We start from the raw sequence: 13207 nt of genomic DNA, 5'->3' as shown, positions 1-13207 counted from the left end.
CAAAATGAATATTAATTGTGCAGAATGTCTCTTTTGAGACACAAGAAAAAGTTATCCTAAATAAGGGACATTTTGGGGAAAAACTTGTATGTCTTTAAAAGTTTAGCAATGACAGTGCAGTTTCAATCTGTTGACAAGCAGTGGCAAAATGTGAAAATAAGCTTTGTGTGGATTTTAGAAGATTCTTCGGCCATGCCTGTGGCTTTGTGAGGATGTACTTGTGGACTGCACAGTGGTGCATTGAGCTAAATGCAAATGTAAAAGGAAATGCGCTGTTACATACTAAAGTAGTGAAAACTGATCTGCTGGTGGCTCTAGAGGAAAAATCAGAGGGACACCAAAGACAGTATAATTCATCTGCTTGGGACCTTGAATGTACGCAGCACATTTCATGACAATCCAACTGATCGCTTCTAAGTTGTGTCAGTCTGGATGAATGGATGTACACGTAAAAGACGTTTCACACAGCAAGTAAACAAATCTCAAAAGTTCATAATGGGAGAAGGAGGTGATGCACGGCTCTGATGGCTGGTCTGATACTGTACAAGTACAAACAGACAACAAGATCCAGGAAATCTAATTTTAGACAGCCAAGGAAAAATGAAGGCACTCTGTCTTCCGGTGAAAAAATATGATAAATTTATTCTTCAAGCACAGGCAAACAAACAGAACTAGGCACATCGGGTCTAGATCTTCTAAGACCTGGAGAGACCTCTAGGTTTTGTAATATCTAGAGTCTGCCTTAGTATTTTTCCATGGCTGTGTGCATAACTTTATATTAAACAAGACTTCCTGGATCATGTCGTCTTTTTAAAAGAAAATCTCAGACACAATATTCACTTCACTCAAAAGTTATCTTAGTGGTAAACCTCACATTCCAGTCCATGACACAAGTTAAACCTTCTGAGATTTAAAGAAGTTCTGTTACCACCTGTGGTAAGCTGAGAAGATTTAACAGTTAAAACTTTGACTGTAAAAAATGTCCTAAAATAAGATCTGAACGGAATAAAATATGAAATGAAATGAGAATTATTTATCTAACACATTATAACACTGGCTGTTTGACTGAGTGTTTCATGGCAGCATATTACATGCATCTGTGCCTGGAGTACAAAAATACGACATGCAGTTTTCACAAAGTAGAAACTCAATTGCCCGTTCGTGTGAATGTGTTTGCCTACATTAGACAATGATTGATTACTTCTGAAGCCTTGAAGCTCAAAATATAGGACAGCCCTGGTCTATATGTTATGTTTTAGCTCTGTGTTAGGGCTCAGGCACGCCAGCATTACAACAGCAAAATCACCTCATTTCAATGGAAACACGGCAATCAATTCAACTTTGGCGAACACTGAGATGCAAATTTGTGCTGTTAACCAACTGAAAACGACTGTGACAGTCATGACCTTTGCGGGAATGGAAACAACCAGAGGGTGCAAGAAGTCACTACATCACAGAACTTTGACCACCACCTATTTTGCGAGGATTCACAAATTAATTTCACTTTTCCACTTCTTTATATGACTGGTGAGGGTGTACCTCAGGAGAGTAAAGTCATGACCCACTGTACTCTGACTCTGATTTGCTAGTATTTGCTGGCTTTATCGGTTGAGGCTGGTTAGGTTTAGGCATGAGGGTAAGAGTATGCGTCGTGGCCTCACTTTTTCAAATACTGTGTACCTCATACCCAGCTGCTCCCAATGCATGCATGCTGGTATAGAAAAACATGTCAAAAGGTCATTTTTTATATTTCACACCATATTTAACAAGTACAAGTATCATCCAAAAAGATTAATCATGTGATTTCCTTTAAACTGCATTTATTGCGAAAACTGCTCTGCCAAAAACACGTTTTGTTATATTCTGGGGAAAACCATCATCACCATGCTCACTCCACTCCAATCATCAAGGGTTTAAAAACATTTTTCACTGACACGGTCTCTTGAATCTGTCAACCATAACAAAAAATTAAGTGTGACTGATTGAATACATGCATGTGAGTGTGAGTGTGCGTGTGTGTGCGCGTGGGTGTATAAAAACTGGTAGAACTAATCGGCCAGAAAACCATGTGTCATCACATCTTTGATTGGACCCAGCAGGGGATCAAGACAGCACAGTGAACACGCTCTTTTTTACCGGAAGAACCTGTTGCACGCTGGGAGACCAAGAGGTGTGTGTTGTTTATCTGTCTGGCTGCCAGTGAGGCTGCTACAGTGCAGGTGCCAAGGTCTCTACAGCTCCACATGTCCTTCCTCCATCCATCCTTCCTTCACTCCCTCCCTCTTTCATCTGTTCATCCCTACATCTTCTCCAATCAGCAGGTCTGAGATTAAAAGTAAACACAGAGGTGACAGTCAAAGCCGCCAATGATGACAAGACCAATGCTGATTAGAATTAGCCCCAGGTTGGGAAAATACACCAAGCTCTTTCCCTCTGATTAAATGTCTGCACTGTGTAAACTAGTACAACCTTGTCCTCCTTCTGTTGTCCTCTGCATCCACCTGTCATTTCTATTCTTACCGCTTCCATGCTGCATTTAATGCCTGATTTATCTGTGCATCACCTCGCCAAGGTGTTGGTCTAAACCAGTGAATCTCAACCTTGTTCTGTCATGTTCAGTACCTGCGCAGTATCTGTTATGAAGTTAGGTTTCTTAATGTTAAGAGAGAGTTTAGTTACCTCTAACCTTACCTTACCTCTGTATTAATTGATTTAATCATAATTCATATACATAAGATAGCAAATGTACTTTTGGAGACAAAGGCTAAGTCACAAAAACACAAGATGTTGGCTTTATGAGCAGAGCACTTCTGGACTGAAACACACTGTATTCTATTTATTAGGTACTCATGTAACTATTGAAGTGCTTAACCTTGAAAGCCATGGGGACTTAGTTGGCTAATGCTACTAATAAGAGAGGATCCAAGCTGAATTTTAGTGAAATAAAGGTCAGAGTGGTATCAGAAAACTCCTGTTAATCTTCCCTACATTACTCATATTTGTTCTATCTTTTATACATGTGTGAATTAATAAAACAGATCAAATTATCTGAAAATATGCTTCCCTATAACAGAAATTAGCAGACATTTGCCATGTCTGGTATTTGGCAGTGTGAATTAGCTTTCTCAGATATTTTAGTGTCAGGGTTATCATCGCATGGATGGAATAACTGAAGGAGACATGCTTGCGGTGTCTAATGGGAGAGTGCTTTGGTAACTGTTAATGTAGTAATTTTGGTTGACATCCAGTGTTACTCCTGGGCTCGCACTGAGAAACTCCAGCAGGTGTTGCTGGCTTGTGTTTGGATAATCATCTATGATTCACATTTTGTCTAGAGTAGCAACAACAGCTAAATGAAGTAAATGAACTGAAAAACAGGGTGAAATGTGCAATGTACTAGCATAAAGTCCATCCGGTCAAATGCTGGCAACTTTAATGCCAGTCTTTAAATAACCACCTGCAATGTCTTTTCCATTATTATACATCTGTCCTTTAGTTCCTAATCGGGACGGTGAGGTACAATACAGTAAACTGCTGATATTATTATTATTACAAGCCACAGTGAATTTTCCACACTGTCTCCCTGCTCCACTCTAATTTCAGCACCAGAGCTACTGTTATTCAATCACTGGTCCCATAGCAGATGAGAATCCAACATTTTATTTTGTGTGTGTGTGTGTGTGTGTGTGTGTGTGTGTGTGTGTGTGTGCGCACGCACACACATGCATCTGTTTGCGCATCTTGCAAGAAGTGGGGAGGAGAATCGCTGAAATCTATGTATGAGTAAATTGAACATGAGGAGCCCAAGCTAACACGTACAAAATAACTACTGTGAGCTACAATAGGACATCTGCAGTATGTGTGTGCATGTGTGTGTCTGTTTTCCACAATATGCAGAGCTGCTCCATATTTGCTTTCATGCTGAACACAAATAAAGGCTTTTCACAGTAATAGCCTGTCAGGTAACAGAGGTACCTTGCATTTTATCATCTACAACCTCTGTTATGTCGCTGCTGGAACAAAGCGATTCATAAAGGTCTGGCACCTGAGCAAGAGGGGAAACATGTCATTTTCTACTGACATTCTCACAGTGTGCTGAAGTATAGACTCAGTTACAACATGTCATTCAATTACAGCATGTCATACATGTCATGTATGGCATAACTTGGCATGCATATTTTATGTAGCGTACACACACACACCCCCACATCTGGCCAGTATGAAAGCACTCATTAGTCAGTGATATGACATGTGCCTTTTCTACATCACTCAGCTTCCTGGGAAATGTTCCATTAGGAAGGGAAGGGGAAATGTTCCACTTTTAAAAAGGAAGTGGTGAACCTGATAATATTCTGCATATAGAAGTCTATTCATCTATAAAACCATCATCTCTTGGTCTTCCTTTTGTATTGGGATAAGTCAATAAAAGAGATATTGTCTTAAAGGGATAGTTCGGATATTTGGGTTACCTACAATAGATGCCAGGCGGCGCACCCTGAGTTTGGAGAAGCAGGCAAGGGCACCAGCACAGAAGCTAAGCGATGAACTGCTGAAGATGAAGTCAGCAAGAAAAGGTATGTTTGCCACTTAAAAAAGGGTCCAACTAAAAATGAAATGCATATTTAGAATATTTTCAACGCTTTACCTTGCCATCAGACAACCTTTTCTGAAAGGAAGCGTACGTTACATTAGCTAAAACTTGTTCTCTCCAAACTACCCCAAACCCCACGGGTGAAATCCATAATTTTACCTCGCAGAACACGGGAGTCACTGATACCTCAGTGAGTAGACCAGCAACTCCTGTGATCTGTGAGGTAAAATAATTTTTGGTTGGTTTGGAGCGAGCAATATTTGCCTTGTATAATGGTGATTTCGGGCGGCACGGTGGTGCAGTGGTTAGCACTGCCGCCTCACAGCAAGAAGGTCCTGAGTTCGATCCCCCAGCTCCCCGGCTGGGGCAGGGCCTTTCTGTGTGGAGTTTGCATGTTCTCCCCGTGTCTGCGTGGGTTCTCTCCGGGTTCTCCGGCTTCCTCCCACAGTCCAAAGACATGCATGTTAGGTTAATTGATGACTCTACATTGCCCGTAGGTGTGAATGTGAGTGTGAGTGGTTGTCTATGTGTCAGCCCTGCGCTGAACTGGCGACTTGTCCAGGGTGTACCCCGCCTCTCGCCCAATGTCAGCTGGGATAGGCTCCAGCAGCCCCGCGACCCTTACGGACTAAGCGGTTACAGAAAATGAATGAATGAATGGTGATTTCCTGTCAGAGAAGGCTGTCTGATGGCAAGATAAAGCACTGAAAATATTCTGAATATACAATGATTCTTTTTTTTTTTTAGTTGGGCCTTTTTATAAGCAACTAAAATACTTCTTGTTGCTGACCCTGTCCAAAGCAGTAGATGTTTTAGCTTCGATGCTGGTGGCCCTCTCTGCTTCTACAATCTGGATGCATGCTGACCACCATCTACTGCAGGTAACAGACTGACAATCCCACATTAAATAATCCAAACCATCCTTTTAAGGTTTAATTAAAGGTGCCATATTTCCATAAATTCCTTTAAGTGTTTCAGAAGTTTGTCAGAAACCCTACAGTAGTTATGAATTATTAGTGGATATAATATGACCACCTTTGTATAATTTATGCCTATAAAATTTAGTCTGTAGCACAATGAGGAACAAAACAGTAAACAACTTTTGGAAGCGAGACGTTAGGTTTATTGAAAACAGGGACTAATTTTTCATTTTACAGCATATGTGATGTAATTTAAGAGTTTAGAATGGCCTGAGGGCTGTGTATAAAACAGTTAGAAAAGAAATCGAACAATTTCTTATACACAAGAACCAAGAATCCACTAGTTTATGTAGACTTTCTCTGAGAACCATGAAATCATAAAAATTAGACTTATTTAAATCATTGACATTTAGTTATGATGAGTCCGTATGAACATACAACATGTTGCTTATTTTGACAGGATTTAATTTGGTTGTGATCTGTTTTTGAACTGTTAGTCATTCTTCCATGTTGAGCCACCCACGCATAAACACACACAAATCTATTAAAATGCCAATCTCCAAGTAGCAAAGAGCGAGAGAAAGTTAACACTGGAAAAAAGGAAAGATGAGCATGAAACATTGAGTCTCGACAGAGCATCGGTGTACAAGCAAGAAAGCAAAGAGAGGAGAAAAGAAAAAAAGAGGCATCAATCACAGCTAAGCACGCGTCTTCAACATCGCAGCGCCATAATCCTATAATAATTATTGACTTTTTCACCAACAGAGTTCCATCTAAGGCTCTGTTTATGAATATGATAAATCATAATTGCAAGGTCAGCGGAAGTCAAGCATTGATCACTCCACAAGACGAGCGAGCAGCCATTTTCCTAGAATTTCGACAATAAATGAAGAGAGGGGATGATTGGAAAAAGAATAATTGAAAAAGAAAGTCAATGACGTTACAATAAAAATGGAGAGAGAGGAACTGACAGAAAATGGTCAAGAGGGCAATCAAAGAGTGTGATGGACGTTAATATTCCTGAATTCCAGCCACAGAGAACAGCGACCGAACATGTTTGGAATAGCCATATAATAGCAGAGGTGTACTGCTATTAGTTTAAGCACCTCCTTTCAGGTCATTTAATCATTGTTGCTAAGGTGGCAGGTTTACATACATTCATCATGGACTTTATGAATACTACCATCATGCTGAGAATATTATGGATCAGTCAGTACACCTGAGTGTGTTTTCTCTCTCTCACTCTCTCTGCTGTGACTGCAAATCTGCAGCAAATAACACAAAAACTGCATTCTGTCTGATCAGGGCCACACGCTTCATTGATGATTCAAACTTCAACCACTTTAAGACAGATTATACAGACAAGACTTGCCATTTAATGTCCTTCTTGCAAATCACTTTTTTTACAAAGGCGGGGCTTTTACACGGCCATGTTCAAGGTGGGAATGTTTTCATTATTCCACCTTGCCTCTGCATGTAAGTTACCAACAGGCAATGGGAGGACATTTTTGTTCCACCTCTGGATCTGCCAGCAGAGGTAGTAACAAAGCCAGAATCAACATCTGTGTAAAGACCCATCTGTCGTCAATCAACATCTGACTTTTGTCATTGATGGGAAACTGTCTAATTGGCATTCATTCTTTCATACATTTTTTGATACTCAACAGTATTGAAGCAATTCAGTCGGTACAATTTTTTTAATATGCTATTTTTATTTTAGATATTTTAACATTTTAGCTGTTTACATTTTCATCTGTCAGACTGCTATATGTGATACCGGCAAAAGCAAGAATATGCCAGCAAATGTAAACCCTGGATGTGTCTCTTTAAAGCCTCCTCTAATGACTAATCGTTCTTAAATGCCCAATAAAAATGATTTTCCCCTAATCATAAACCATTCTGACCCCAGCAATCACAATCCCAGTTTGGCCAAACATCACACATCACCTGGCAGGAACAGGCTGTTTCTGCTACTTCACGCTATAAACACACACACATGCACACAAACTTCCGTGAACACGTGGCTATCGACATCTGCTAGCCCTGATATCCCACCCACCATCACCTTTACCCGCGTCTCCCACAAGACATTTTTCCATTTGCACCTCTTCTCTCTCCCCTCCCCATTGGGGTGTACAAATCAGCTTGACAGGGAACACCACTTCTGGCCGCCCTCAGCCATCACTTTCTTCCCCCTCCTCTGCCTGTCCCTCCCCCTCTCATGGGAACATGATGCTATTATACATAAACAAGAAGCCCCTAATACAGCACAGGCTTTTTTTCTCTCTACCTCAGGCTGAGCGTTGGGTACAAAGGGTTGGGCAGAGATAGAGCTGTTTGTTACTAGATTGCTTGCATAGGGGACTCAGCCAGACTGTTCTTTTTGTTTGCCGGACACCCTGTGAACAAGTCTATTTGAATATCAAAAGAAAAACAGGGAATGTGTGAAATAGATTGGGAACCGAGTTGATTATGAATACATCTTAGGAGTGGAGGGAGGTCAGAGGTGAGAAAGAGTTGGGAATGGGAGTATATGCATGCACCTGCAGGGAAAAAGAGGGAAAACTGAAGTGTGTATGTTTGTTTACGTGTAGGCTTTGTGTACGGCTGTCACATGGAGGGGGGTTGTCACATGAAACGTGCCCCGGGCAAGGCAATATCGCAAGACACACAATGAACGGCTGTGACACAGAGAGAAATAAAATTTAAAAAAGGCTGTAAATGCATTACCGACTGCATGGCGCAAGACTGCAGTAGTTATTGGGATATATTCACACTTCACCTCCCAGATGACCACTGAGGCACTCCGAGTCATCCGCTGCCTACACACGCGATAGAGAGGCAATAAAAAAGCAGAGGGCGAAGATGTAAAAGTCTAGTGGTTGGGAGGCATGCAGAGCAATATGGGTGCACAGTAACACGTCTATAGCAGGAAAATTGTTATTTTCATAATTTATTCATAGGGAATGTGATTGAATCTCTAGGTTCTGTGATTCAGAAGTAGTGGTTCGCCGAGGATACAAACACATACACATTCAGACAGATATCTGAGGATCTACTGTATATATGAATGAGTACTATATGCTCTGGCTGGCATACGTTTGGAACACATATTCCAGATGTGGCTACATATGGAGCCGTAATAGAGTCTTTAGATGAAGCATCGGATTAATTGAAGCGTACCAGACGTGTTTCAGTGGAGAAGGCGAGCAATTAAGTCTCTGCGTGTTTGCATGTGTATGTGAGGCATGTGAATATGCGCCCGTGCAGACGTGTGCATGTGTGTAATGATATATGGCGGGTCCTTACAACACTCAGGAGACATAAATTACAGATATTACAGATTAATTTCAAACCCATTTGAGATATGTGACCGTAGAGAGGTTATAAAATCATTACAAGTTCTATTCAAACGCCGCTGCTCTGATTCTTATATAAGGGATCTGGGAACTTGAACAAAGATACGTGACTTATGCACCTTCTCACACATGAACATATATTTTATATTGGTATGTAAGGGAGAGTCGCTTTAAATCTAACAGGTTGCAGTCAGAACATGCACACTTTCTCTCGCCACTTAATTGTCGTCATGATGTTATCGTATCACCATGTGGCCAGGATAATACTTAAGCTCACTGAGAAATATCGACAGGATTATTCCAGCCTGCAGGGAATTTCGCCTGGAGATTTTTTTTTGAATAAAAACTTCTGTGTGTGTGTTGCTGTTGTTTGTTTTTTGTCAATTGGTATATTCTAACATATCATGCATGCTTAGTCTGGTCTGTAAAGCGTGTGCACGACCAGCGGCTCACTTGTTACAGATTACTACTCCAGCAGATGGTGTGCAATTACACAGGGCTTCCTCAAAAAGCTTGAGCTGTTCTGACCATTAGGCTATTCTGTGTTTAGTTGGATAAGATGTCATTCAATTATATTCTAAATCAGATCAGACTTGTTCCATCAATCAGATTCAGTAAGTATGTATCACTGTACTTATCAGCGAAAATGCACCAACTGCTTCATCTGATAAATTTGATTAATATCATTATGTTTTAAACATAATCTGATTACATCCTTGCTATGAAATCACAAACAATTGCTTGACTGAGATGTTGTTAATATGCCGTGAAAACTGTTTGTTTCGGTTTTATTCCTCACAACTTGTTTTCTCTATTGAAAAACTGGTTTATGATAGCAAAGACATGTAGGTCGTTTGCATGAAGATGTGGGGGGAAAAAAGTAAATGTAAAAAGTTAAAAGTGAAAAATGCTATGATTGCAGCGGGTCTTTCCTCGTATTATTCAAAAAAGTATTAATACAGCAATGGCCTCTGCAAAAACTACAAAAACAGTTCTGACTTTGTACTCTTTTTAGTGCTTGACCATTTTTCTTCCTTTGTTGACGGTGCATAGCTGGATTTAAAACGAACAATCAAAGTCTTATTTCAACAGCTGTGTTGGTGAGCATCTGAGTTAATAACTATATTGACTTGAAGCAGACCGTTGAGAAAAGAAGAGTTTAGGAAACTCCAAGTCGAGAGACTAGGAGACACACATGACTAAGCTTTAAGTGTTGAGTAATCCCGCAGCCAGAAGAACTCATCAACTCAATCTTTTCCTCTCCCTCCTTCCCTACAGTAAGTTTAATTTGAAGAGAGAGAAAAAAGTCCCTTTCCACACTGTCTCAATACATATTTTTCTAATTTCTTCCTTCAGAAATCTCCTAATGGCTTCTTCGCTGGACCCTGATGAAAACAATGACTTTTAACCTTCCTCTACCTCCCTCCTTCCCTCCATCCATCTTTCCCCTCCCTCCATCACAGCCGACTTATTTCACTTTCTAAATGATTTCTTACTCCTTCAATCTCTTTGCAGCCATTCAGGCCCCGGCCTAGGCTTGTGGCCGGTGCTACGCATTGTGACAGGTGAAATGAAAGCCCAGAGAAATCTCATCTTCTTATAAACGCTCCGAGGCATTCAGCCAGTCAAAAAAATATTTTTTCCCCTTTCTTTCTGAGGCGCCGACAGATGGAAGAAAAAGGGAAAAAAAAAGTGAGCTGTTATTTGAAGACCATTTGGGGTTTTCCTTTATCCACAGTTAATCAATGCTGTTCTTTTTGTGGCAGGGGAGCTGAGGCAGTACATTTTGCATACATTTACAGACTAGCTACTGTAAGAGTGCCATTCTTTTGACTCCAGCCTGCACTGAAACATCTTCTACTGTTGTAAGTAAAGTCAGTCTTGAAGTTGAATTCCAAGAAAAAGCTAATTAATACTCCATTATTTAAATAATTAACCCTCAATAGTCATAATTAAATATGCAAATATTGTCAAAGGAACATTTCTGCATGTGTTATAGAGACGTCTCCACAGATTAAAAGCACTTCACTGTTATTGCCTCACTCCATCTGCTACCTTTCCTATTTTATCCAAACAATGTCAATGAGGAGCTCAGTGTGAAAAAAAAGGAACAGTAGCAGACAAACAGCGCTGTCAGGCACTGCTGATTGAAACCTCAAGGTCACAGGCAGAGAAACAGAGAGCCGGAGACAGAAGAAGTAGGAGCAGTAGAACAGCTTAGATTCTCCAGGGTCTGGCTGTGCGGCTCACTCACTGTGCTATTTTGTGTGGATGTGTGTGTGAGTGAGAGGTTTTCAAGGCCTCTCCCTGTAGGCGGATTCTGCAAAGTCACCCTGCTCTCTGCTTCTTGTCAATCTCTTCCTCTATCGCTGTCTCGCTCTCCACACTCCTGTTGTCTGCCTCGCTTTTTTCTTGAGTGTAACTTCTCGACCCGCAACATGCCCTTCCTATCTCCGCCGCACCTTTTGTTATACTGCTCCCTCATGCTCTCATTTTGCCTCTCTATCTCCCCAAATCCCTCCATCACTCCATGTCTGGATCCTTCTGCACCCCCCCGCCTCTACTTTCCCACTATCCTGTTCCCACTCAAGGCAAGATATACACCTGTTTGCCATCTCTTAACAATCTCTCTACTCTACTCATGTAAACTCGACAAAAATATAAAAACCACCTCTCTTTTTGTTCTCGTTTCTCATGAGCTCAAGTAAAAGATCTCAGACTTCCTCTATGTACACAAAAGGTACACAAATTTGTTAAAATCTCTGTTACTTGTCTTCTCTCTCTGCACTTCTCTTTTGCCAAAATAATCCATGCACCTGACAGGTGTGGCATATAGAGATGCTGGTTATTGGACAGGTCTGCCTTAGGCTGGTAATAATAAAAGGACACTCTAAAATGTGCAGCTTTATCTTGGAAAAAACATATTTATTAGGCACTGAACTACTGCTGTTTCATGCAGGGAAGGGGTCTGTAACTGTGACTCTCAAAAGAGCCATTTTTAGCTGAAAAAAAGAAAAGAAAAATCTGTCTGGAGCTGTAACTATTAAATTCTCCATTTCCTGAGCCGCTGAGCCGCAGACGTAGGCTATGACGCTCATCTTAGTTGACGAAATATTGACACTTTTTTTATTTCAGTGTCGAGGCTACACCTTTTTACAGTGGAGAATGTAAGAATCACTTTCTGAAAGTCCAAGATGATGTCTTTAAAAGTCTTGTTTTGTCAATCAAAAGCCCCAAAATATTCTGATTAATATGATAACAAACAAAGACAAGCAGGAAATCTCCAAATGTTAGAGTTTGAGAACAGCACTTTCTGACATTTTTGCACTTAAGTATTACCAAATTGTTAAATATTTGAATTCCTCTTTCACCAGGTAAGTGAGTATGATATTTAACTTGCCACGGGCAAGCAGGCAGTCCTTCGTGTTGAGCCCTGCAGGAGGGCAAAGTAATGACCTAACCAACCAAAACAAAACCTTTGGTTTCTGTAGCCCTGTATGAAATAGCCATAATTCAGTGTTTAATAGGTGTCTTTAAAATGTCTTTAGAGTGTCCACCTGTGCAATAATCATGCTGTTTAATCAGCATGTGTATATGCCACACCTGTCAGATGGTTGGATTGTTCTGACAGCAGTCACGAACACGAATTTAGACAAATTTGTGAACAAAGATTGAGAGAAATAAACCTTTTGTGCCTGAGACCTTGTACTCATGAAAAATGGGAGCAAAAATAAAAGTGTTGTGTTTATATTTTTGCAGAGTGTATCTATCTGCACTCACCCATTCTCCCTGCTTGTTCAATAAGCTTGTAGGTTCCTATTTCTTCTACTCAGGTGTATTCTTTCTTTCAGACTCAACCCGTACACCTCTAACCTCCTTCTCTGCCTCCATCTTTTCATCCTTCCACCTGACCTCAACCTTCGCTCTATGTTCCTGCTGTTCTTTTCTCTCCCACACACCACAAACCCTGCCCAATTTATTTTTCTTCTCTCTGTCATATTTCCCCGTCTTTTCACTGTTGTGTCAATACTTTTCACACTGTCTGTTCTGTCATCTCACTTTCTCCTGCCTTCATCCCACTATCCTTCTACCCATCTTCACCTCACGTCTCCAATCCAGCTGTTCAGGAGCCATCTGTACCCCCCACCTCTCTCCCTTTTTCTACTCTCAATTCCCCAATCTATCCCTCTATACCCCCCCCCCCCCCCCCCCACCTCCTCACCTTGTAATTCTCCACTCTTGCTGTAGAGTTCTCGCCTCTGCTCTCTCAAGTAGGCACTCATGCTGATGGCATGGGAAGATGATTCAAACCTACAAAGCACACAGCGGGTTCAACA

At 40.9% G+C, this 13207-nt stretch overlaps 1 protein-coding gene across 1 annotated transcript in view; it reads right to left on the bottom strand.

The window, feature by feature from the left end:
* Positions 1–13207, bottom strand: part of exoc4 (exocyst complex component 4) — a 153606-nt gene that overhangs the window by 101533 nt on the left and 38866 nt on the right. The window contains exon 10 of the mRNA XM_084710580.1: positions 13093–13181. Coding sequence (XP_084566706.1) covers positions 13093–13181 — 89 coding nt within the window. The remainder of the gene's footprint in view (positions 1–13092; positions 13182–13207) is intronic.

This window comes from Lutjanus erythropterus, chromosome 22 (genome assembly GCF_056507025.1).
Source record: "Lutjanus erythropterus isolate fLutEry1 chromosome 22, fLutEry1.hap2, whole genome shotgun sequence".
NCBI classification, from domain to species: domain Eukaryota; kingdom Metazoa; phylum Chordata; class Actinopteri; order Lutjaniformes; family Lutjanidae; genus Lutjanus; species Lutjanus erythropterus.
Note: the sequence above shows the minus strand (reverse complement) of the source record. Positions and strands in the feature narration are given on the sequence as shown.